Source organism: Lepidochelys kempii, chromosome 7 (genome assembly GCF_965140265.1).
Source record: "Lepidochelys kempii isolate rLepKem1 chromosome 7, rLepKem1.hap2, whole genome shotgun sequence".
NCBI classification, from domain to species: Eukaryota; Metazoa; Chordata; order Testudines; family Cheloniidae; genus Lepidochelys; species Lepidochelys kempii.
In genome coordinates this window covers 82134969-82162325 of record NC_133262.1, presented here as the reverse complement: position 1 = coordinate 82162325, position 27357 = coordinate 82134969, and the positions used below count along the sequence as shown (strand labels likewise).

The 27357-nt window shown below is 37.6% G+C and overlaps 1 protein-coding gene and 1 non-coding gene across 6 annotated transcripts in view; both read right to left on the bottom strand.

The window, feature by feature from the left end:
- Positions 1–505: 505 nt before the first annotated feature.
- The window catches only part of CCAR1 (cell division cycle and apoptosis regulator 1), a 41976-nt gene continuing 15124 nt past the window's right edge, over positions 506–27357 (bottom strand). For all 5 annotated transcript variants that reach the window (XM_073353489.1, XM_073353491.1, XM_073353492.1 and 2 more), the window contains 20 exons: positions 26219–26412; positions 25305–25419; positions 25030–25222; positions 23649–23778; positions 23205–23366; positions 22026–22251; positions 18982–19095; positions 17601–17767; positions 16653–16863; positions 15766–15849; positions 14702–14887; positions 12099–12290; positions 9914–10147; positions 9435–9546; positions 7952–8034; positions 6503–6649; positions 6078–6198; positions 5059–5244; positions 4252–4457; positions 506–1560 (listed from right to left, as the gene is read on the bottom strand). In XM_073353489.1, the coding sequence (XP_073209590.1) occupies positions 1501–1560; positions 4252–4457; positions 5059–5244; positions 6078–6198; positions 6503–6649; positions 7952–8034; positions 9435–9546; positions 9914–10147; positions 12099–12290; positions 14702–14887; positions 15766–15849; positions 16653–16863; positions 17601–17767; positions 18982–19095; positions 22026–22251; positions 23205–23366; positions 23649–23778; positions 25030–25222; positions 25305–25419; positions 26219–26412 (3123 nt within the window). In that variant the 3' untranslated portion in view covers positions 506–1500. The remainder of the gene's footprint in view (positions 1561–4251; positions 4458–5058; positions 5245–6077; positions 6199–6502; positions 6650–7951; positions 8035–9434; positions 9547–9913; positions 10148–12098; positions 12291–14701; positions 14888–15765; positions 15850–16652; positions 16864–17600; positions 17768–18981; positions 19096–22025; positions 22252–23204; positions 23367–23648; positions 23779–25029; positions 25223–25304; positions 25420–26218; positions 26413–27357) is intronic.
- On the bottom strand, positions 17943–18005 carry LOC140915438 (small nucleolar RNA SNORD98). The gene has a single exon (XR_012160175.1). It is a non-coding gene; the product is annotated as a small nucleolar RNA SNORD98 (small nucleolar RNA).

Here is a 27357-nt window from a genome sequence, read left to right as displayed (position 1 = left end):
ACAAAATAATAAAAAGGTATTAAGATGTTGCATATACTATTTCATCTTAATTGAAACAAAACTGGGGGGAGAGGGGGGAGTTTTTGCATGCTATTTTAATGGTTAAAAACGTTGCACTAGTTTGGCTTCAAATAACCAAAACACAAACAAGTGATAAAAGCACCAATTTAAGACTTTTTTTAAACAAAACAATTTCAGGCATTTTAATACATTTTTTTAAGGAACCACAAGTTCCATGTAGGTTATTTATACATATTATGGCACTTCGAATCTTTTAACAGGTATTTAGTTACTCAGGATATCTAGGTATAAAATCAGTTGGCTAAAATTCTCCATTCTAGCAAGAAAAAACAATTTGTTTACCCCCAACGTTTTTTTGTTTTTTTTCTGAAAAGTTGCATCAAACTATGATTTCTCATACTTCATATTTGGATACGTTGCATTGACAAAGATGCCAAGTCAACTTTTAATTTAGATCACTGGTAATTTTTACACACACACACACACACACACACACACACACACACACACACACACACTATACCTCAACCGTTACCATCAAAACAAGAACTGTCCTGTCCCTTATAATTTAATATTTAGTTATCCATTCTTCTGTAGGACTGTTTCAATCTTAGAAGGAATTGCACAAGCTACAAAAGAAGTCAAATTCAATTAAAGAAGACAATTTAAAATTTTCTCCAGATAAAGCATTATATGACATCCACTGGCCTGGTATCCAACCATACATTTTAATACACCACATTTGTTATTTAAAAAGTAGCATATATATATCAATCGGGAAATAAGAACAGTTAAAGGAACACAGATGACTTACATTAAAACAGGCCCGTATATTTTCATATAAATCCCACAGCCCTACTACCAACACCGTAGAGGGTTTCTATTGCTTTCTTAATTCATCTGAACTACTATATATTGTGAGGCTTTAATAGGAGCAGCCTTGGGGGAGAAAATTACAATTGGAAGGGAAAAGAAAGTTATGACAAGTAAAAAAATTCAAGCATTTTTAAAAAAATCTTTACTTGCAAAATTAAGCCACATGCTATTGTATGATTTATATTTGAATTTTAAAAGACTAATTAGACAAATAAAAATAAAACCCTAAAAATGGCAATTCTATAAATAATGAACATTTTGATTTCACTAGACTTTAATGAAAAACCATTTGGTAATTAAATACTTGCTACTGTCCATTAAGTTGATGAACTTTATTAGGGTTAAAACTGTAACAAAGTTCATCCTAAAACATTTTGCAATGCAAAATTATTTTCTCTCAAGGAGTGTCTAAATAAATTGAATGCTATGAATTACAAGCAATCTTCAGAAGCTGACTCACATTCATAAAACTTTATACATCTTTTTAGAACTAAGATATTTATACTACTAAAAAAAACCAAACATGCATCACTTCCATACACTCTGATATCATGATTTATATTACATTATGTAACACCTTTCTTCTAAACAGCAGCAGTTTTATCATACATTTGCTCCATTTTCTTTGGATTTTTGATCTTTATCTTCATTCTTTACAATATCCTATAAAAAGGGGGGGAAAAGGCAGTAGTGTAAGTTCCATTAGCAGCAGTATCCCTAAGCTAAAACCAATTTAAAGGCCCTAAACTTACAATGAAAACAAGGTACACTGTTTTACTTGTTAAACTGTCAGGTGTGTTTTATGAAAACTATTATTTCTAAGCTGCAACACGATTCCTTCCTGAAAAATTAAGGGCCCACAGATTAAGACAGGCACAAAATTAGGTTTATTTAAATTACCTGTTTTATGTCCCCATAGAATTTTTTTTTTTTTTTTTTAAAGAAATCCAAAACATCTAGAGTGGAATGTTTTGCAACCCAAACCCTGTTACCTCATGCCAGTATATGAGAATCAAAGCAAAACTGACTAAATTGGCTTGATTATTTTCATTGTTAAAAATAAGTAAAATGTAAAAAAGAAATAATCATGAACAATAAAAAGCACACTGGATTCTTAAAATTCAGTTTTAATGATCTAAGATGCTGTTTTTAACATGTAAATTACAGTTAAAAAATAACTTTAAATGACTGGGTCCATTCAGTTACTGATCATCTTCCTCTCATCTGAAAGTAGCACTCCGGAGGGCATTCTGCACCAAAAATTTAAAATTTTTGCACACAATATTTCAAAATTCTGCACAATTCTGCAAATTGTATTTGTTACATAAATGTGGAGGCTCCAGCATGGCATTGGGGAGCACAGGCTACTGGCTGCACAGAGGTGGGAGATCACTGTGCAGCTCCCCGACCCCGGACACTGACTCAGCAGTGAGGCTACACCCAACCCTGACAGCTCAAGGACTGGGCTGCCCCAGAAACACCCACCCTGCCCCCCCTCCATGCTAGATGCACCAGGTGTGGGCTGGCAGGCTCAGCAAGGCAGGATCCAAGTGTGGAGGGGCTCAGTATGGGGGAATCCAGGTGTGGGTTGAGAATGTTCTGTTTGGGGCAATCTAGGTGCGGACGGCTCAGTGGGGGATCCGGGTGCAGGAGGGCTCTGGATGCACAGGGGCTTGTTGGGGGTTCTGGGTGCTATGGTAATGGGACTCTGCAGGGGGGTCAGGTGAAGGTGGTTGGGGCTCAGAATGGGGGGGTCTGGATGTGGTGTGGGGGGAGACAGCTCAGCAGGGGTGTCTGGGGCTCAGTGGAGGGTCCAGATGCTGGGGGAGTAGGGGATCCAGGTGAAGCTGATTGGGGTTCGGGGTGGGGTGGAGATCTGGGTGTGGGTGGCTCATCAGGGTGATGCAGATCAGCAGGAGGGTCTGGATGAACAGGGACTGGGTGGGTGGGGGAGCAGCTCCTTGCATAAGGATCCCTCCCCCTGCAGCTGAGGAGTGATGAGTGCAGCAAGTGGGGATGAGGGGAGTTTGCAGAGCTTCCTGCAGCTGGGGAAGAAATTTGGGGGTGGGTCTGACCCAGCCCCAGATGCCATGAAGGGGATGAGGAAGTCTCGTCCTCCCCAGCCAGGACTAGCAGTTGAGCCTGGCGCAGGGTAGGGAGCTGGATATTCCCCAGTCCTGTCCCCTGCCTCAGTGATTTACCTTCTGCCAGCTGCCCTGGGCACCTGAAACATACTGCTGGGGAGGGGCACATGACCACTCTTGTGGCTTCCCTTTGCTTCCCCATCAAAAAGTAATTTTTCTGCAGGGAAGCAAAGAAATCTGCGGGGGACATAAATCATGTGCAGTGGTGCAGAATTCCCCCAGGAGTAAAGTAGGAGATTCACAAGTCAGCACTACATCTAAGTAGCAGCTTCTGTGAGGCCTCCCACAGAGACATTTCTGTGGTGAAAATAAATTATGGAGAAACTACCATCTCTTCATGGATAAAATTGAAGCTAGCTTTCCTTTATAAGTCTAACTTTGTCCACTGCCCTCATCTTCAAAACTACAATTCTCCTGAAATTTCACTTAAATGATTTTATGGTAGAGTAGAATTTTTCTGGTACATCAAACAAATCTGGCATGTTGCCTAATCTTTATTTTTAATGGACCCTTCCAACATGCCAAATGGTATCACTGAATCAACCTATAGCTGAAAGCAAGAAACTTTTCAGTTCTAATAACACCACTAAGTGTCAGAAATAGCCTACATTTATGCAAGCATTATTTAGTTAGGCCTTATAACATCCCAGTGAAGTAGATAAATAATATCACTCCAGTTATAAATAAAGTGAAACTGATGTTTACAGATGTAAGCTACTTGTCCAAGGCCACAAAGGAAGTTATTGTCACAAGAAGGATTAGATTCCAGGCCTCCTGACACCCAGAGTTCTAGGCCTTATTCACCACACCAGAATGCCTCCCATGCAAGTCTCTGGAAATACTCTACCTACCTACATCACAAGGATTCCCATATGATCCTTTTGCTCAACATAAGATTTAAGGCGGTGTAAGGCAGATTTCAGCCAGTGGGTGATATAAAGGCACAATTATGGTGGTTTTAGATACCTGAACTGTTAATTTTCATAGTTAAGGTTACACCTAAAAATAGTTTCCTGGTTTTCTTTCTTTTTTTTTTTTTTGAACTACACCACTCTTATTAAAATTTCTTTCCCTTAAATGACCAATACATATTTAGAGCCTTAACTACAAATTCATATGTACATGTGTCTGGGAATATTCTGAAAACTCATTTTAAAATAGCTTAGTTTATAAAGCAATACATATAACTGAAGAGTTGCAAGATTCTAACCTTTTTAAGAACGCTGTGTATTTCATCCATAACTGTGGCTAAATTTTTGATTGTCTTATTCAGCTGGCCCTCAAATTGCAAATTGGTATCTTCTGAGGTCTTCAAATTCTCTTGTACTTGGTTTAGGTCCTTTTTTACTTCTTTAAGCTCTCCAGACAGGTTTTTGTTAGAATTCTCCAACTGTAATATGGTCTTTTCATCTTCATCTGAAAAAAAGACAGACAGACAATCTCAAGTCATCTCAAATACCTTATAATATGCCCCTTACCATTCCTTTCTGCATCCTAGAAAAAACATTAATACAATTTTTTAAAAGGTAGTATTAAGCATTAGCACTAATAAAATGTGATAACTAATATTTAAGCTCCTCGCAGTTTGAGAAGTAAAATAGTCTCCGTTATACTGTTCCACATGGGGCATTAAATAATTCACTCCCCAGAAAATGTCCTCAGGTGAAATAACCTGATATTTTATGCAATTCAATACTGAACTCTGAGCAGGTCTGTTCTTTGTCGGACATGGATTTGCACTTAATTTGATCAGAAAAGGCAAACACCACAAAGGACTAACATGGCTAACAATGGTACTCCAACCTATTTGATTGGCCAATCAAGTGTTCGCTGTGCAAGTTCAAAGTGTGGGAGAGAAATAGGGGGGAAAACAGAATTTAATAATGCAAAACTGTTTTATAACACTGGGTCATAAACCAAATTCGAGAAGGTTTGAATGTTATGTACTGTATATGTAGTATTTTATAATAAACATTTCAGAAAAATCATGGTACATCTTCAAAGTACATTCTCAAACCTGTTTTCTCTTCCAGCAACTGAAGTTTTTGTTCTATTTCAGACCGCACTCTTTCACTCTTCTCTAGTTTCTGCAAGAGGCTCCCTACATCCACCATAGCTCCATTGTACACAATTAGGCCAACATTTTCTTCTGTACCCTTAGATTCTTGTTTTATAGTAGGGGATGGTAGCAGCAATCTATTGCCTAAAATAAATTAAGTAATGTTACAAAATATGTAAAACCATTAAAAATTGGGTCAGTTTTCAACCGACCAGGATATGAAGAATGTGTTCAAAACCTTCTAAAAAGACCCTAATCTAAATATTTGAGAACCAAGGTGCTCTCTGCATATGTGAGGGAGGAGATAAAAAGCAGGCAGAGTCAGGTGTGGGGCCTGAGAAGAGCAAAAGCCGCTTGCATAACATTCTTCCCATCCTCCATTTATTGAAGGATGGCTGCATGCATTGAATTCCATGCTAAGGGAGAGGGATAGAGTGGCTGCCCTCTGCAGTATCATTCCCCACAAACACGTTCCCCACAGGAAAGTAATCTTTATAATCAGCAAGCTCATCCACTTTCCCGTTCCAATATACAGGGTTTGCACAGTAAACATAGCGGGGAGCATGGGGAGCCAGAAGCCCTGGGTTCTGCAAACTGTCCAAGATCTATGCAGACCTCACAGGATCTACTCGTTTGAAGTGCTGAACTTGTAACTTTAAGGGAATAAATGTTTTATCCCCTCTTATCTCTGTAATATAGCAGTGATTTTAGGTGAAGTTTTGCAACCAGGCAAATTAGTACTAACTACGTAACAGAGTGGTCCCCAAACTTTTTTGTGCCTCCACCTTACCCCTGTCTGTGTTCCCTACCCCGCCAGCCACAGTTGGGGGCGGGGCCAGAAGCAGATCCAGGGGTAGAGTGGAGCTGGGTGGCACTCCCTTCCCACCCCTGTGGGCTGGCCCGGGTCCCACCACGCCCGTCTGAACATTTCTCTGCACCCCCCATAGATGGCACACCCCAGTTTGGGGATCACTGACCTAACATATCTTCCTGCAGGGCTTCAGACTCTTCCTGATTTTCTTCATCTTTTGAGGTATCAGTTAATCTTCTGTAAAAGCAAGATTCTCGAAGTACTACCTTATTAAGTAGTTTCTTAACCTAAAATATAACAAAGGAAATCAATATTATGTTACTTTGTTGAATAATTCTATTATAATAGTTTCATATATTTAGAATAGTATTTTAAAACAAATATTTGATTTAAAATATTAAATTAAGTGATTGCATTAAAATGCAAAAAAGGTTACTGATTGCAACTTATAAATTTTTCCCTGACTTGTTTAAACAGCACTAACTTGCCCACAATGAATATGCAACAACCTTTAAATATATTATACACTCTTTTTCTGCAGCATTCCTGCCTCATTGCAAAATACATTTCTATAGAATTATAAAACAGAACCTGAGCACGTGAAAGATGTAGTCCAAGTGTATACAGTATCTCCTCCATGTCCTTTTCAAGAAGGTATCCACAATGACTTTGATCAAAATAAACGAAAGCCATGAGAAGATCCCGGTTAACTGTAATCATCTGTGTCTTATCTTTCTCCTATAGAGAATACATTGCATATTAATTAGTAAGTTACAATATCAGTGTTTCCTAGTCTTTATAAATAATTAATAGAGTGCTTGGGTTAACAAGGTAGATTCCCTCTACCAATTTTACCATTTACTTTATGAGTCAAAGTTACTACTATTGCCAGTATTTTACCTATTAGGCTCATAAGTATAATATAGCTTTATTTAGTAGGACATCTCTCATACAAGCTGTATCCAAAAATTCTTAACAGAATTAAAGCACAGAAGACAGGTTTTTGTACATGTAAACAGGAAAATATTCTTTTTTCCTTTTGCTCAGGCTAGCATGGCTTTATCAAACGACAAACATCCCCGCACCAATGGTACACGTGTGTTCATAGATAATGCCCCCTCAAAAACAGTCTCAAATCTTTGAACTGACAATTATTTTCAAAACAGAACACCCATCAACTATGATTAACGAACATCAGAATCACGTAAGATCCTGGGATTGATTTGCAGTCCTGCATGCATGCTTAATATTGTTTTTACACCTCCTTAGCTTAAGAGGAGAAAAGGGGTATGGGATTAAAAATCTGTTTTACTTTCTGATTTTTGGCAAATAAATCCTAGATTCACTATATTATGGTTAGTTTTCATTGTTCTGAATTTGGCATGTGGAGAAAAGCCATGGTTATTTCTGAGGAAGAGGCTCTCTTTTTTGTGTATGAGGAGACTTCCAAAAGGATTCCTGACATTATTACGGAAAAGTTAGTTTATAGCGTAATATTTTGTAGCATTAAAAGAACATCTGATTTACTGAGACATGAACATGGAAACAGCTTCAAAAAAAGGAACCAATTTGGGATTAAATCACAGAAACCTCAAAAGTCCAAAAGAAACATAAGTGGCATGAATGCATAGGCTGGGCTGGGCCACACTTCTTCCTACCCTCCTTAATAGATTGAGGCAATTTCACTGGATTTCTGCCTGCCTCAAATTGGCACTTAAAGTCAGACCAGTCGCCTCTTTTATGGATGGGCAGGACTTACTCTCAAGTCTTTCAAGCTAATTAGTATCCCACCTGAGAAAGTTAATTATGAGAGAAAAATTTAAAATAACTTACAAGATTTAGAAGAAAACATATTTAAAGTTAGTCATCAGAAGCACTCCCCTCTAACTTATTTAGATGTAAAGTTTCAGGCTAAAAGGAAAGTTTTTGAGGGAAATGAACCAGTGAAAACAGATTTTATAATGAAAACTAAGGAGCAACCTTAACCGGTACTACTTTTACATTAAGGCTATGTATAGTTATAAAACAGGCAGTAAGTACTTTATCTTTAGAAGATCTCTCTTTGCAATGTCTGTTCCCCTCTCTTCTATCATCTCGCTTGTTCATTTCCTCATCATCCCGGTCTAAAAAACAAAAGTGGAATTCAGCAAATTCACAGTGAATTAGAATCTAGAACCACTATTTCAAATGCTTGTGTATGATTTTTAAAGAAAATACAGTTTGCAAAAAAAGTGATCAGATTATGACACGCTCTTCCTAAACATGAAATTGAAAGGTAAAATGTTATTTTGCAAGATTATAATTAAAATACAATTTTGTTTTTTTTCTTTTGGCCTACTTTGACACAATGCACTCAAAGAAGTCCATTTTATCTCAATATATCATTCCAATTTTCATACATAGGCCTGGTTTTCACATGGAAAGCTGGACAGACCATCAGATAAGCTAACCTTAACATAGTTCAGGTGCCACCATGTGAGTGAGGAAGAAAGTCATGCAACTTCCTCTACTAAGACTCAAGAGTTTCAAAGATTCAAAGTTATATCCTAATAATTAACCCAAATGAGAGACAAGGGTAGGAAGAGAAGATTGATGTTTTACTGTCAGTTCATTTGGTTGTGACATTTAGGTTCTCAAACACAGAGTTATTAAAAGCTTTTTAATAAACTGCTTTTTGTAAGGTAGGCAATATAGTACCATCAAAATCTGAAATAGAAGGGAGAAAAGTTTGACAAAAGCAGGGTTGGTTTAAGGTATATAGCACTGTAGATCCATACCTTGAGACCCAGTTCTTGGGGGCCATAGGATCACCTCCCAATCCAAGTTTCAATTGAAATTTATTTATTTATTTTTTAGCTTTCATTGTGAAGAATCTGACAGTGTAAACTGCTGCAATGGTGTTTGCTCAAATCTGCTGACAGCCTGACACTAGCTCCGTGAAGTGTGAACTGCCCCATACATCTCAACTGGGTGTTTACTCCAAGACGCAGTAAACTGAGGGGCTCTGCCTACACCTCTCCAACAAAGGAGCATTCATGTGGCAAAAGAGTACAGAATAGGACAGTCCCACTTATCCTCTCCCACATCTATGGGTGAGGGGACAGAGGGCCACTGCTGCTGCTCCTGGAAAATGGAAGAGGTTTCATTCCACTGTTCCTGCTTCTTTGGGAGGAGATGGAACCAGAAGCCACCAGTTCAAGTGGGGAATGAAGGGACGTAGAGCCAAGGAAACCCTCTATTTTATGGTGTGCCAGAACCCCTGGATTGTGATAATTTGGCCCAGGAAAAAGCATAAAAATACAAGCCAACATTTTCAAACTTAAGTGCCTAACTTTATCCACCCAATAGGGTTTCAATCCTGATTTTGGCCACTCAGAATTACGACAACACAAACAAATTAGTGTCTCTAATTATACTAATACTTTAATTTTATACTTTCTAATTCTAAAGCTCTCAAGTTCAAAAAGCATATCCAGACACAATACAAAAGTTGAGGAAGTCAAAAAACTTTCACATAATATACCATCATCTTCATCTTCAGCATCTTCCGCTTCCATTGGATCATACTCTTCCTGATTATTGTCATCTTCAGTTTCTTCTTCATCTTTAGTATCATCTTTCCTTTTATCTTCCCTCTGTAATGAAAATGCCTAAAAATTAAGCAATCCAACGATGGGCAATAGCAAAATGAAAAAAAATCTCACCATCATTAAAAACTTCAATACAATATATATATATATATTCATCCAAATTAGTATTTCTAATGAATTTAAATAATTTTACAATGACACGGCTGAACGCTGTTTAAAGAAGACACTTGAGAAAATGTGTAATTGTCAAGTTCTTAAAGATTAAGAACTACTCTATCCGAACAATCTTGATCCAGACAAATAAAATTAACACAAAAATATGAAGTTTTGGAAATTGCAGAGTAAAACACAGTAAACTGATTATTGCTTATCCAAGCAACATCATGTATTTTTACATAAACTAATTGCAGACCTTCCTCTCCTCTTTATCTTCCTTCTTATCTTTATCATCTCCAGATTTTCTCCTCTTAGGTTTTGGATCATCATTTTCATCATCTTTTTCTTCTTTTTTATCTTTTCTCTCTTCTTTTTTGCTCTTTTTCTCTTTTTTGTCCTCTCTCTCTGGAAGGGATATCAGTGCTTTGTAGATTCTGACACCAAAATCCCTTTGAAGCATTTCATTGAATAGTTCTGCAAACAATGAAACCTGAATCAAAAAACACAAGAGACAACTGGTGAAGAGAGGTATGATATTTTAAAAATATAGTTATACTGTATTTGCATTTAAGTAACCGTATCACTGCTTCCCTATCAAAATTCATATCACATTAATCGAAAACATGGCACTGTATCAGAGTAACATACTGTTTATCTAAAAAACCCAGTTTGTTTGAATATGGCCATCTGAAAAAGAAAAGTTAAAATTACAAAATTATATATATATATATATATATATATATACACACACACATACACACACACACAGAGCAGCCCTCAGGTCCCAGATTAATTTTTGTTTTGCTATACAAATTCAAACACTCATATAGTACTAGGAGGCAGATACTATGACTTGCTATTGTAACAAATACTTAGTTTAAGCTACACCAGTTCCTTAAGTTAAGAATGATGCAGAGCATAAGAACTTGGGGGTGTGGGATGTGGAGAGGGAATCAAGAAACTGTGCATAATTAAAAACAAGTTAATTGCAGAAAGCAAACTATTTCCACACAAAAATAAAAGACAATACTATCTTTTTGTATCATAGAAGAAAATGGTACTGGCATTTAGAACATGTGAATAAAACTATTTTTAAAATGCAGATTTGCAAAGCACAACACAAAAATAAACACAAATCAGTCAAAAGCCACGAGCAAACAGTCAGTTCACATATCTACTTCACAGAAAGCCTGTGTACATAATTTAAGAATTGTAAGATTGGCTACAACTATTAATTTATTTTTACTAAAAAGCAGGCTTGTGAATTAGTCCACAAAGCAAGATGTGACTGAGTATTACAAAAAGGGATTGTATGAAAACCTGTGCAAGGAAAATAGTACCAGTTAGCCAGTTAAAAATAGAAGCCTAAGGAAAAAAAAAAATCAAGATATATCAAGAACATAAGGAAAATATCAGTAGACTTGACCTTGGAAAATGCTGAAAGGGGAAAGCAGAGACCTGGTAATTATAAACCAGTGAGTTTGAGGTATGACGGAGGAGTACTGGAAAAGGAAAAACAAAATAGTCTAAAGAGGTTTGAAAATGTATAGTGCATGTCGCAAACACCATGGTGATCTAAAGAGGTCATAAAATATTAGTTAGATATCCTAGTAAAACAATTAAGTACGAATTCCAACCCAAGAGTATAAATTCATTAAAATAGCAGACATAAAGAAAGCGTAATTACAGATGTCTGAACATGATGCTTGTCATTTAAATAAAACCAATACAATATTTACCTACAGTTATCAAAATGTGGTATCTCAAATACCAAGGTATTTCTATACACCAAGAAAAGATGAATAACTACAGTACATATGAAAGTGACTAGCATAGACAACCATGTAAGTTCCATGAACTGCTTATGTACTAATATGCAAGACACAACATTCTGAACACGTAGTGTGTTAACATGCTCTTGTCTTATCACTATGTAAGATATTCATGAGTACAGAAAAAACATTCAATTGGCCTTACAGCCTCAGGAAAAAGTTTTCGTTGAGAGAGAGAGAGAGAGAGAGAGAAACAAAAGGGAGAAATTAGAACCTATGTGTTTCTTTTAGAATTTACAGAGCAGTCATACTGCAGTGATAAATGTGGTATCAATACCTACACAGTTTTTCCAAGTATGGACTAAGGATTAAACTTCAAGTTTGTCTCTTTTTACACTAGTACCTTAATATTTAGAATTTTAGGATATAGTTGCTAACATGAAAATAAGGATTCAGTTGTAGCAGTAAGTTGTAGCAGAATTTGAATATATTACGTAATACTTTCATTGCAAAAGAAATACAGAGTCTAAGAACTATTGCATTTAAAAAGTATTTATTCAAATATTTGGTGTGAAAAGTTGGTATTTCTCAGTACAACATCCTACTACATTAAACTCACTAAAATTGCATTTCATTATGCTGTACTAGATACAAAGTAAACAAAATTACCTCAAAAGAATGCTCTTTGTTATCCTCCAGCCTGTAATCCAGAAGAACACTAAGAGACATAATACTACAATCAAATTTTCCACTTTTTGCTGCCCAGTTAGGATGTACAATGATTGCTGGTTCATCAGGCAAGATGTATCGTCTCTCTCGTCGTTGACGCTCCATTTCTTCCTGACGTTTCCTTTCTTCTTCCTAAAAAATAAACACATTTTAGAGATGAAATTTCAAACCATATATTAGCTTTAAATGCTCACTGCTTTTCACAGAATGGATAGAAGGCTTAAGTGCTGGGAAATTTATTAACAGATTGTGGGCCAGTGGCTCCTAGAGAGAGTAGGGATGCTGTCCAGTGTCATCCTCTGCTGTAGAAATCCTGTTAGCCAAGGCAACATTCCACAGGGTATGCAGGAGCACCACATCCTCTGTGAGGAGCAACATACAAACCCTTATTAGCACACAGTGCTAACTGCAGTGTACTTGCTTGATAGCTGGAACGGGACCAAATTATGTTCCTTAGAGGTATGATATGCAAACTGGCAAGTTAGCAGACATTCCAAGGGCTCTTTTAAGCCCTTAAATTTCTTATATGAGAAGAGTAAAAGCTCCATTCACCACCTTCCCCCAGTGCATATGAACAGCACAGATTTACCTTTAGATGCTAAGTGGTTGGTTTTCATTTGGTTTTGTTTTTTTTTAAAAACAGGGTATCACGTTATATGCAACAACTCTAGATACAACTGCTACGGATTAAATAAAGATATAAAAAGAATGGTATTTTTATTTGTGATTGCAGTAAATTTCATCTTGCAGCAAAAAGCACAGATTTTAGCTTTTTAACTGCTAGGCCAAGAACATAAAAGTTTTGCTGTTTAAAAATACTCAAGCACAGTCTCTGCTTGCTTTTAAAAACAGTGCATTACTCAGTGTTCCAAGATACTATGTGATTGCTATCTGAAGTTAATCAAACTTGAATTTGATTAACTTGGTTGTTAATATACTGTTTTCGGATTCAACCTAAAGGAAGGAAAAATACCAGACTGTCATCTCTGGGGAAACTGTCCCTCAGTGCAGCATCAGTGGCCAGAGACATGCAACAAATATCCCTCAAAGCAGAAGGAATCAGCAAGGTTTTCAGGGTTGGCACTAAGGAAAGAGGAGTCACCTTCCAAACTGAGGGACCAGAGTCACTCACAGCACAAAGGTCTCCAACACCAAAGTACTCCCTGGAATCATGGTGCCTCATTGCTTTTTTGAGAGTCAGCATTGGGTCTTGGGAGTACAGACGATTCCTCAGTGCTACACCATCTTTTCCAGAGCTGTGGAAAGAGGAACTGAGGCCTCTACCTAAGGAGAACTCAAATGAACCATCAGAGATGGGCCTGTGGAAGACATCGAACTGACCAAGTCTCTTCTCAGAGCAGGCTTTTCAGTAACCATGATGCCTGTGGCAGTGAGGGTTTCAGTTTTGGGCACTGAGGCAGTCTTTGGTATCAAAGAAACAGGCAACTAGTTTTCTGGTGCCAACAGATGCACTTTACAAAGATGCCAAAGTGTCTGGGGCCGATGGCTCCCAATTGGTCCTTTGCTTAAAGCATGATTTCAAATGCTTACGAAAAGGACAGACTTGAGCATTCAGCTCTTAAGATCTACTTCAGTAGGAAGAGCTGAAACCATGTCTGCATGTCTTTTCTTACATGTTTTTTCATTATTTGGCACCCAACCCTGAATTACGTTTGGCACCATGACATAGAAGCAGGGCACAAGGAATAATGCACTAGAGAATTGCCTTCTGCCAGACATGAGTCATCGAGTTTTGTCGTCAGAATGACCATCCCAGGAGAGCAGGAATGCTCACTCCTGGAAGCCAGATTTTTTTATTCAGATGAATTGTAATTGCCTGTCTTATTGAGGCCAAAGGCCAACTAGAGACAATCTGTGCAGCACCATAGGGAACAGAAGAAAACCTGAACAAAACTACATTGTGAATATGGAAACTACCACTACTACACGATGAAAAATTAAAAACTACTATTATTTGGCCAAAAGTTAAAATGTAATTTTCAAGACATGGAAGGACAGCCCTCAGTCTGCAACTAACAATGGAAAGGAACCAAGGTAGTTGTGGTCTTGTAGCTTTTTATAGGATTAATTCTGAACATTTGTCAAAATGGTTCACTGAAGCTTGTAGCACCAGAAGTGCATATGCCCATAAGAGGAAAAATGTGCAGAGCCAATATACTTGAACTCCCTGAGGCTCTTAATGTTAAAAAAAGTTAAAATCTTACAAAATAATTTATTCTTCCTGTTCCCCTCAATGTTTGTTTGTTTCTTTTTAAATGGTCTGAATAACTTAACTCCGGCATAACTTAACTCCAGCATATCTATTTTCAGTGAGTTTATATTTTGAGTTGGGTTTACGGAGATAAAAAATCCAAATGACTTCGTTTAGACAAAGGTTTCATCACAAATCAGCAGCTCAAGTTAGAGCAAAAAAGCCTTTCCCAGCCCGGCTAGCGGAGAACTATAAAATCTTGATTTAACGATTTCCCTCTACTGCACTGCATAACATTTTAAAATTAAACCAAGTACATCTCAATACAAACCTCTTTGTCATCTTCAGATTTCCTATCCTCCTCCTCTTCATCTTCTTTTTCAGATTTCTCTAACTCCTTCTGTTCTTCTTTTTGTTCTTCTACTTTCAGTTGCTTTGTCAGTCGGGCTATCAGTTGGGATTTTAATCCTTTAGAGCTAAGAGTACGACTTTCTAATTCCTTGCGAAGGTCATTTACCTAGTAAACAGAAGTTGTGTAAGTGGTACTGATCTGTGCCATAGCAATATACATGATCAATCATTCTGAAGTCAGAAATGCAAACATTACCTACTGTCTAATAGCTAATGAAATCCTTTTTCATCAACATTGGAACAAACTAAATATAAAAAAGGTATTGATTGCAAAACATACTAGTTCTTACGTTTTTTGTTTCATCGCCCTGAAGCCCCTCCCCCTTTTCTAGAAGGTATTTTGGTAGCGGTAAGCAAAAAGTTGGAGAGCTCTTTTATTTATTTTTCACTATTATGTCTACTGGAGTATAGTTTTGTATATTGTTGAGTATCATATATATTATGAAAGTTAAATTACGTAAGGGTCCAGAGGAAGTTGTAGGCATTACTTTTTAGGTCTGTTTACATTAAAATATATGTTATATAAATAAAATATTTCCATAGAAAACATGACTGAAGAACTCTGTTTATCTTCCTAAACTAACTGTCTTCTAAACCCCTGAGTAGGAAATCTCACTTGAGTATAAGTATATAGGCCAGATTACGGTAGACGCTTCACTTTCAGTTAAATAAAATAAATTGATTTCTTTAAATTGTACCCAGTTTGAAGACTTTCAATGAAATAGTTAAGGCTCTTCTATAGGAATCATAACAGACACTAACACACAACATATATATTTGGATATCACAGTAAAAAAGTTGTTTACCTATAAAATTAGGAAAGAAGATAAAACAGAAGCACTGTTTAACTTTCAAAAACACTGAACTAGTTTTAAAAATCTGAGCGAAGAAATGTATCACAACTTCAGCTCTTAATACCAAAAATTATGTTAAAAATAAAAATACACTGTATAATTAAAGAAACCTAAAACATTCAACAGTTACCTTCATTGTTTTTGGATCCAGTTTAGACCAGTGGGTAGGAGTAGAGATCTCTTTAGCTTCCCCATCATCCTTTTCCTCTTCATCCTGGCAAATAAAATTAAGAAATCATCATTCAGAAAGTTTAAGAGTAATTTATTTATTTTAAAATTCTGTTGCTGATCTGTGGCAAGGTCACAAATGTTTCAGACAGTCTTCTCCTAAAGTTATTGTTTAGACAAGTCCACATACACACATTCTACCACTTCATAACTGATCACAGTGCCACTCATCAGCCAATAAAAGCCAGATCTGTGAAACGCAAAAGGGTGATAAATAACACCACAAATAATGTCAGGGATACACAGACACTGCTGGTCTCCGCTAACCATACAGTGTGTGATCTTGCCCCAATTTTCAAACATCCATAGTCACTCTTGATTTAGTCAGACCTTTCAATATCCCAAGATGCTGATCAGCCATGTGGCCTGAAATTCAAGTGTTTCAGACTAATTCTTGTCCAATTTCCAAATACAATCATTAGAACTGGCCACCGGAGAAAATTTAGAAATTTTAGAAAATGGCAAAATATTTAAGACTGCTATTAATACTGAATCTCACTCAACAACTGGTTCCAGATTCCAGCAACTAGTTCTAAGATAAAAAACAATGTTCTGCGCATCAAAAGCACAATTTACTTCCATTTGTGGTATCAGCACACACATTAAAAGTTAGTATACTAGCTGAAATAAAAAACATTCACTATACTGCTGAAAGCTGGTTTACCAGTCATTGTTACCAGTTATGTTCCTCCTATGTATGTTTGTTGTGTAGTATGTGGTGTGCATTTTGTGCCTGTGTTCCTGTGCCTGTGAGAAGCAGAAATAGAAAAAGGGATTAGCGTTCAGTGCCTGTTCTCCATCAGCCTCCTTGCGTTCACCCTGAAGCTTCTCGACCAGCTGCTGCTTGTATCCTCGGGAGAGGGTTTCCCACTCTGAGCGGGTGGGAAGGCAATGCCAAACATCCGGGAAAAATAAAACCACTGTCTCCACATGAGCTGGAACTGTACGCCCCTTGTGGGTCTCCTCAGGGCGATGGTAGCGAATCTCTGCAAAACGGTACCTGTTGCAAGGGAAGAAGCATGTTGGAAAAAAAATTCTACAATACATTTTAAAGAGCCTAGTTCACTTGTAGCACATCAAGTAAAGAAACTTTGCTGCAAGAATCTGAGGTTTATCTAAAGAAAAAGTTATGGAAGCCATATTTTCTCTTTTGGCACATTTGTACAATGCATTCCAAGATAAAATGGGAACGAGTGAACAATATGCTGACTGCTATAGGTAAAGCGATGTACTTGCCAGTTTGTGTTAGGAAATATAATCCTCAATTAAAAGGAAAAGTTGAAACACTTTTAAATTTAGTGTGAAACAGAAACTTCATTCATAAATTGGTAACACAGTGGTAAGTGTTAGACAACACAGGACAAATAAACTCATCAAGAAAAAATATGGCTATATAACCAACAGCTAATTATTTACAAAAGAATAATGAAATGAAGTTCTCTTGACGATCTTCTCCAGCTATGCATGAAATGGAAAATATTTTCAACATACAACCATTATAAAATTACAGCATAACATGTACAAAATTCAGAATTTTTAATTAGTTTTTGATGCATTATTGAACACATTTGGCACCAAACTCTTGTTATAAAAGAGAACATCCCTTCAAGCAGTTTACCTACACCACCACAGGCTGCTAATAAAGAAAAAATGGTTTGGGTTTTTAACAACAGTTCTAAGAATAATCAGAAAACACTTATTTCTATAATATGCTCTGTTTTGGAGAATGGTACTTACCATTGTGTGCACACACTTAAGTCAATGCCTGTTAGAGCCTTGCAACAACGGATAGCAGTCTTAATCAGCACAGAGGGGTCCTTTTCTGGATCAGGTCCATCCAGTGATGGGGACCAGTGTCCTCCAATAGCCATAGCTTCATCTTTTCCTTTCATACCCACTAAAAACTGGATAAAAAAAGTCTCCTGAATGTTTCCCTGATAGGGAAAAACAGTTCCCCGAACTATGAGAATAAGACTATAGGGTACACAGAGCATAAAATATACATCTAACTTTGAAATCTGTTAGTAGACTGACAAAGAATTATTCTGAAATCCAAAATTAAAAGTCTCAATCAAGAAAGAGTTCAGCTAATTTTTTTCCACAGCATTTCAGAAATGGAATAGGTTTAAAACATCATTACTCATTCTTGATTTGCAAGACTTTCCATTCAAAAATTACTTTATGGGCAGAGGATTATGCTGTGGAACATTAGTTTTGTAATATGGTAACATGCAGACAAACCTTATGTAAAGGTAAAAATGTCTCAATTCTAACAGAAATAAACAGATACTGTCTTACAAAAATGAGCTAGTAAAACTACTACTGACTGATTTTTATATAGCAGATTTCATCCAAAAATCCCAAAGTGCATTACTGATTGATGTACAAATGATAAACTATAGGGTTCATTTGTCTACTGAAATGCCACCACATTTGAAGTACAAGCAGATGCTTTCAAATACCATCCAGCAACACTACATGACACAGCTCATGATGGAAAGTGAGTATTGTACCTTCTCCAAATAAGACCATAAAAACAGCCATACTGGGTCAGACCAATGGTCCATCTAGCCCAGTATTCTGCCTTCCAACATTTGCCAATGCCAGGTGCTTCAGAGGGAATGAACAGAACAGGGCAATTATCAAATGATCCCACTCCAGTCATCCAGTCCCACAAGGAGTAATCAAAGTTACCCAACTGCAATACAGATTGGACTCTGTGTCCAATATGCTTATTTATGGCAAAAAGGACCATGGGAGTGTTTTAAAGGCCACAGGCTCAAGCACCTCCATCAATTACTGAGTAAAACAACAAGTATTTACAGTCACTAGAAATTTCATAGTATATTCTGCAGCAACAGCGTGTTAACTCCAAGGATCTTTTTTAAATTTCAACTTGGATAGAAAAAATATTTTTACTTAACTGTTGACTCAACTGGGTATTTTTCACTCCTGAGACTTGAAAGACACAATAATGCTTGTGAAAAAAGGACTACATAAAATTAGTATATTGCTGATTAGGCCTCTCTAGATATTTCCGTCTGAATACACAAATTTTAGACCTTTGTCCCATCAATTTGGATTCCCATGGTATCTCCTGCTGAAATACATTTTTTACCTTGACAAGTCTAGCAGGATGTTGAAATCCATCACGAAGTTCTTGTGGATCTTCAGCAAGGGCACAAGATTTATGATAAAGATCTTCCATACTAGGACTAGCCATCAGCATCACCTGTTACAAAATCAGTTAATCCAGCCTTGTTAAGACACCCTAGAACAGCTGTAAAATGCCCAAATCTTGCCAACACTTAACCCCTTGAGTATTCCCATTGAAGTCAACGGGACTACTTGTGTGTAAGAGTAACAATGTGCATTGTATTTCCAGGACTGGGCCCGAAAGTACCAATTCAAGAGTGACCCTACTACCTCTAATTTATCCTAATGACCTTTAAGACACCCAAAACAGACAAGAAACACTGAGTCTGGTAGCAAGTTGTCTATATTAGTGCAACTGTCAGCATATTTAATGTTTATATAAAAGCACTGAGTTATTAGGATATGTAATTAAGACACTATATTTCAAAAGGTAACTTGAAAACCTAATGTTTACTCAACACCTTCACAAACTGTAGTATTATGTACTCAATGTCCTACACAGGGAAGGGCACTGAGCACACTTCTAGTTTCAATCAGGATCTCGGTTTCTGAATACCACCACAACATGCTTGGTCATCACATTTTGTTACAAACCTGGCCTAAGATACTAATAGCACCTCTGTTCTTTCAACCATTATTTAGTGTGGTTTTAACAAACTTATTTCCTACACCAACATTAATTATGGAAACACAAAAGTTGTTCCATCATTAAGCTTGAAGCAAGGTTTCCACTATATTCCTGATTTTGACTCTCAGCCCTAACTTCACAAGAACCAAGTGAAATTTTAGACAGATTTTACACAGGGGTAGAACTTTTCTGGAAGTTTAAGGAAAAGTAGACAAGGCTTTTTGGAAACATAGGGATTAAAAGAGAAACAACTTTTCTTACAAAAATGTTAACACTTACAGCAACTCTAGAGCAGATTGGTCTAGAAATTCTAAAATTTATTATGGTCCTGATGCAGTTTGTGGACTCACAATTGTCCCAACATATAAAATAGCTGGCCGAGAACTCAACTGAGAAGGGAGGTAGTTTAAGAGCAGTGGGAAAGAAAGCACCACTACATGGGGAAAGGTAGGAAGGAAGCCATATGGGAGGGACCAGTCTAGAGAGAAAATGGAGTCCCATTTAGCCATCTAGAGACCACTCCCTAATAAATGCACCCCTCTCTCAACAGCTAGTTTTTTCCCCATAACAGGAAGAATGGGATGCTGGGGTCAACATTTGGTGTGCCTGTGGTGGCAGAAGATGAGAGGTGCAGTCTATTCTGGGGATCAGAAGGAGAGAGATCTCAAGATAAGCATCAGACTGACTGCCATCACTAAGACATTTTTAAGCAATCTTACAAACCTGAAGAAAATCTGAGGCAAAAAACATGATTAAGTTCATTATATTATATATTATAAGTTTATAACCAGTTATTTATGGGAAAATCCTTTGAGAATGCTGTACTTCTCTGAAATCCCCCAGATTTTCAAACATTTGGAAATTCAAAGTTTAAATGTAAACACACCAAACAAGTACACAACTATGGAAAAGCACAACTAAGGCCATTCAACAGCCTAAACTCTACTGCTGTATCACTACTCAAAGAACAACTGATATCCAGGAAACCATCTTATCCTCAAAACAGAGGGTATCTTAATTGCATCAGTGACTCAATACTACCTTACTCTTGCCTTGAGACTAATCATACTGCGAATTCTCCAGGCGTCTAACCTATTCGTTTCAAGATAAATGCAAAACTCTTGAGAAAATGGATGTTAAGTAACAGATATATGGCATTAAATGGCTGTAAATATCTAAGTTTAAGTATTCTGTCTGGTAACAGATAAATTGCAATCTCTTTAATTCAAAGATCTCAAAATCCTTTACAAGCATTAATTTCAACACACCCCTCTCAGGTTGGCAGGCATCATAACACCCATTTTACAGATGAGAAACCGTGGCATAGAAAGGGGTTAAGTGATGTAACCAAGGTCACACAGTGGCAGCACTGAAGACAGAAACCAGGGGCCAAAAGATAGAACTACTAAACCATCAACCATTATCCTACAGTTACTGATTCTTTTGAAGTATCTGCAGGTCACCTTTAAGTTAGAAGATCTAGAAAAGTGAAAACTAACATCCACTCAAACCTCAGTCAGGTTATTATACTAAATATTAATACAGTGAAAACTTTTTAAGCCGGCATGCTGGGGGAACGGGGGTGCCAGTAAATTAAAAATGCCGGTTAACTCCAAAGGAGGGGTTTGGAGTGGGGGGGGGGGGGGGGAGAGAGGAGAGTTTGAGGCAGGGGTATGGGAGTGGGGGAGGGGTGCTAGATAGGGGGGCACCCACCTCTGGTGGCTCCCCGCAAGCAGCTCCTTGTTCCTGTTGCTCCTGGTGGAGGCGCAGCCAGGTGGCTCTGCAAGCTCTGCCCCCCACAGCTCCCATTGGCTGCTGTTCCCAGCCAATGGGCTGGTAGCCGTGGAGTCAGCGCTTGGGGAGGGGGGACTGCAGAGCCACCTGGCTGTGCCTCCGCCAGCAATAGCAGGCACGGGGAACCACTTGCAGGGAGCTGCCAAAGGTGAGCCCCCCACCAATCCAGCCCCCTGAGCCCCTCCTGGCCCCCAACACCCTGTCCCAAGCCCCCTCCTGGCCCCAAACTCCCTCCCAGAGCACCCCCTGCAGCCCCTCCCAAGCCCCAGCCCCCTGCCGGCCCTGCACCAATGGCACTATAAACCGGACTTTCAGCGCAGATCAGAAATGCTGGTTTATAGAGCTTGCCAGTTGGTGAAGTGCCGGATAAAAGAGCTTTTACTGTATTATAGACAAGACTCAACTAAAAACATTTGAGCAGAGTGAAAAACTATTTGCTAGGGAAAGTAAATATAAAGATATGACAAAAATAATTAGAAAAATGTTACTCCATAAGTGTATTCACAAGCTTCTCTCTGACACCTTCCCCCTTTTGTTTTCTAAAATTTCTAATGAAAAGTTCAACTATAAGGGGCCGTACAAACCTTTGCGCTGTACAGGTGATCAGCATCTGGTGGATCAAGAACAGCAGTGTTTTTATCTAAAGGGTCTACTTCTCTGTGCATTACATAGAAATTGCAGTAGTTCCCCAACTGAAATGGTCTTGACATAGGGAAAGCATCCACCCATGTAAACTGAGCATCAAAAAAGTCACTAGGGATGTACAAGTTTTGATAACGTCGTCTCAGTTCCATCATATCACAATTAGGGCTGAAACAACAAGAAAATGTATTTTGAAAAGTACAGTAATAAAGGATATTAATCTGAAAATAATTAATCACTAAGATGTTTAAGGGGTCACTTCACCTTGAATGGGTCCCTTAGAATATGTGCTAACTACTTATGCTAAACAATCAGTTCAAATCTTGTATTTAGCTGTGTACCTTTCCAAGACCTGAGGACGACACCTCTGTGTAGCTCGAAAGCGTGTCTTTTTCACCAACAGATGTTGGTCCAATAAAAGATATTACTCTCACCCACCTTGTGTCTCTACTAACCTGGGACTGACACAGCTACAACACTACATAAAGCTATTGAGAAATATCCACCTGCGCTGAGGGATGTGGCAATGCCCTATTCTAATGCAGATTTTGTGCATAAATAAACGTCTCTCAGTGTCAGTACTTTCTGATGGCTTTCACTGACAAGAAGTTGTAAGTGGAACAAACTTATATTCACTGAAAATATTCTTGAGAATCTACCCACACATTTGCTTATGAAGGATGGAGAAACCTACTTGACAGAAACCCATAAAGGATCAGCTCTACAGGAAGTATGCCCGGCATACAGTGACTAAAGCCACTGGAGGACGGTCTCATTGCACATCACTCAGGTCTACGGGTGACCCAAGTGAACAATCAGTTTGCCTCTAATAGAGTAATTTCAGTTAGTGGAAAATGTAAACTGAAACATCTTCAAAAATCAAACACATCCAAAAAAATGTTTGGCCTGAGTCACACATGTGGCAAACAGCTTTCCAACATCTGTTACTGCTTTCTCTATGTAGTCTAGAAGCAAGCTGCTTACAATGTTTAAATTCAGGAAAAGTTCAAGATAGTTGTTGGGGTTTTTTTGAGCTAGCCTACAGACATGCATTTTACAATAATCCGTATTCATCACTATATAAAAATTAACTTAAAAAAACTGATGGCCAATGAACTTACCAGTCTAATGAGAACTTGGAAAACTGAACTGTGTAACGCGGGACAACACGCCGTGGTCTTCGAGGTGACCTTTCCCTCTCTCGCCGAGGTGATCTCTCTCTGGAGCGTTTTCTCTGGGGTGACCTCTCCCGTGACCTACGTCTCTCTCGTTCTCTTTCACGACTTAAAAAAAATATATAAGGTATGAACATTCCTCATTTTAGAAGCAAGAGCAAATTTTATGAAAATAGGCCTCTCACAGGTCAATAGTTCTACAAAGATACAGTGTACTCAAACAACAAGAAGCATTTATACAGAACTTTTCATCTCCAAAACAAATTGATGGTATAGTCTGAGTAAAGAAAGAATCAAATCTCTCTATCAGGACTAAGCTGCTCAACTACTCTCAGAAAATTAAACAACATTTGATGAACTCCATAAGCAGATTTGTCATTAACAACACACCTTCTGTCATCTTTTCTGTTAGGCATAGGGTCCCCTCTGTCATTCCTCCCTGAAAATCTGGATGGAGGATCTAGTCTTCGTGCTGGTTGAGGCTGTGAAACTATACGGACAGGGGGCTGTAACAAACCAGCTAAAAAATTAAAACAATTTTTAGGATTTAAACACAATTAAGAACCATTGCCTATTCTAAACTGTTCTGATATTGAATATTTTTAAATCATTTTAAAATTCACTTAATAGTGTTTTGTCCACCAATAAGCCAATTGTAAAACAACATATTTAATAGCTTAGGTGTTTCCAAAACCACCATTCTGATGCCTTTCTTTGCGGTGTTAAATAGAAGGTACCTTACAGCAATTTTTAAATTTTTGCAGTAAATTTGAATGGCTTAATCATCTAAAAAACTCTGACAAAATGCAATGGATTATTCATGAACTATCTTCAACTCAGTAGAATATATTCAGGTTTCGAAGCATATGCTGGGAAAAAACAAATACATTTCTATTGACCTTTCATTAGGGTTCTTCTCTGCAAAAAAGCAAGTGGACAGTTGATTTGTAGTTGCATTTATTTAACCCAATCACCAAATAGTTTGATAAAAAGATGTCCAAAAATAGTACACTTAACTGAAATATCATAACTTGGTAAAATATTTCTAAATATTGTGTCCTGATGGTACCTGCCAGAATACAGGACAATATTTTATTCAGGAATCATTTCTGCTAAGATGTTGTTATGGTTTTTCTTTTCTAATTTTTATCACTGGCAACATGTTTATGAAATCAATGCCTTTGGAGCACTGCTCCTGTTACTTATCAGTCATATCACCATAATTATACTGGTGACATCACAACAATCTTCTTGGTAAATACGATGTTAAAGGATTATTTGCCCAGATGTAGAATAAGCAGAATGTAGCAAATACACTAAAAAAAATTGTAAAACATAAGAATTCTCCTAACTTGAGACACTAAGTTTTCCAGGACATTTCAGTGGATCTTTAAGAATTACATTCCCATTTGTACTTTGAATCGCATGATACTGTCGCTGAGCATAAATACTATTTTTACACTTTATGGAGGATTTGTTTTTAGATTATAAAACCAATCTCTAAATCACACGAATTGCAGCAGTTCAGAGGAACTTCCCTTAGCAGGTTTTGTTGAGGTACTACAGATGAGTTCCACATACTGTATGGCTTTCTTCACATAACTCCATGTTTCAACCTGGAAAATGATACGGTCTTGCTTTTCTACAATCAATTACGTGCATTTTAATTTTCTTTGGTTTTGTTACTTCATTCCTGTGATTGAACAGCTTTAAACATTACCTACATCAACACAAGAGGGAGAAAAACAAATTTCATGTTTTGGAGGAATACCTTTCTGTTGTGGCTGTTGTAATAAAGGCTGAGGCTGTGTCTGAAGCAAAGGTGTAATAGAAGCTGCTGATATTTGTGCCTGCAACAGTGATTGTGGCTGTGGCTGTGCCTGAACGCTGAATGCAGTTTGCTGTGCAATGGGCTGAAGTACAGTTGGAGGTGTCTTGAGCAAAGGTTGGCTTTGAGTCTGGTTCTAATGGAAAAAGAGGGAATGCATTGTCAATTAACTTAATCAAAAGAATTCAACAAGAGCTAGATTGGATAACCACATATACCTGATTTGGAAGTGTTTGAATCCTCTGTGCATTCCATTTGAAAGGCATATTGGGGTTATAAGTAGCTTCTACCAGTACTCTATCTCCTACTTGAGGTGTCTTCCCTTTAACAGCACTGCAAAATTTTTTTAAAAAAAGTTGTATTATAAGAAAATGTTCTGTTTAGCTACAAAAATTAGCTTTATACTTGAAGAGTTAGTTATGAGGGGAAAATGTAAGAGTTACTAGTAAGACAGAGCTGTGCTTCTGGGTTCAGCAACTTCATGTACACCACTTCAGAAACTGACCAGGAAGATATGGGAGCTGTTTTTATACCTTAAATATCTTACAAAATGTATCTAGGGTCACATTGTACCTTACGACAGTTAAATTCTACGGTTGAAGGGAGAGAGGACCCAGGGGTATATCTCCAGAGTTCCCTTTAAATACTCCACTCAGGGGCAAGAGGAAAACAAGTCAAAGGCGGAGGGGGGAGAGGAAAGAGTTTTCACATTCCATTAACTTCTGTCTGAAAATCCAATGGAAATAATGCCTGCTTCAGATGGGGCGTATACTTAGAGCCATTAATTTCCCTTCCTGGTCCCACACCAGCAGAGCCTCAAATGCATGTGTTAAGACAGAGGAACTGCATGCTATGTTGGCTCCACTACTCCCAAGTTCTGCAGTTTCATTTAGGTTCCTAAGAGCTTCCCACCATGGTGGTTTGAGTAAGAAAAGTCCATATTATGAACCTAGCATTAACAGGCACTATCCTACCCAGCCATCTGACTTTCACTGCTGCTAGACGTAAATTAGGCTACTAGATAATGTTAGCTGCAGAAATGGTCCCCAGTAGCAGAGAATTTGCAAGCTAAATTCTGAAACATTGCTTAGTGATGACATCACAGAATACAGCTACAGCCAAGTGCACTTACCTGAGCTGAAAAAAGACATCTTCATCCACAAAGCCAAATGTGTCATGTAGTTTTGTAACTACCCCTGTGAAGACACGCTGTTTCTGTGGTTGGGTTTGCTGCTGACTAGACCGCGGTGTTGGATAGGAAACTGTTATCTGTGCTGCTGGCTGAGGAGTAGATAGGCTCAGGCTGGTAGGCAAGGCAACAGTTGGCTATAACCAAAATAAAACAAACTCTATAAGCATTCAGATCCCACTGACACAATCACAAGGAATGGCTACTTGAGTAAGGAAATGATAAATTTTAGAACAATCTTTCTTAAACAAATACTTTATAAACAAAGGGTTACTTTTCAAAGCAAAAAGCACATATAAAGCCACACATTACTCCTAAAAGAAACAATTAACTTTAAAGCAAATTTAGATGATTCCCTGACACTAAAGAACTCCAATCAACCTTAAAAAAGGTAGGCTGCATAGTTTTCAAAAATCCACAACATGTCAGCAGGTCACCCACTCAAGCTATTGGGTTACATAGGACTGCATTCTTACAGTTCCTGCACTCAGCCTACTGGTTCGATTCTGCAAATCAGCAGAGGGTGGAACTAACAAGATTCTACTCTAACTAGTCAATTCAATTCCTTGTGTATCCATAAAAACAGTCAGCAGAATGATGTGCACACAAGTGAATGTAACGAAGTCAGTATTCTGTTTTTGCTGATGGATTTTTAACACCCATTGTTTTGAAGGTCTAACACTAGAAAATCAACTAAAAATACTTTAAAGAATTACACATTTTGGGCCCGTCAAGATCAGTAAGATCCCTTTAAAAACAGTATATGCAATCTGTTTCTAAAAATACAGAGCATTAAATTCCTTTCTCTAAAGAAAAGTTTCCCAAACTGTCATAATACTGTAAAATATTTAAAATCTTGAAGTCCAAGTTAAATTATTGTATGAGAATATGCAAAAACAAGTTATTCCTTCTATGGTTGAATGATACAAATCTTTACTTTACTGTAATTATTAAAACTAAAACTATGCAAAGTTTTACAGCTGTATACAATACAACAAAGCAGTACCAGTAAAACTTTACCATATTAGTACAGCACAGGTACTACATATTGTAACAACACATATACAGGAAATCCACCATTA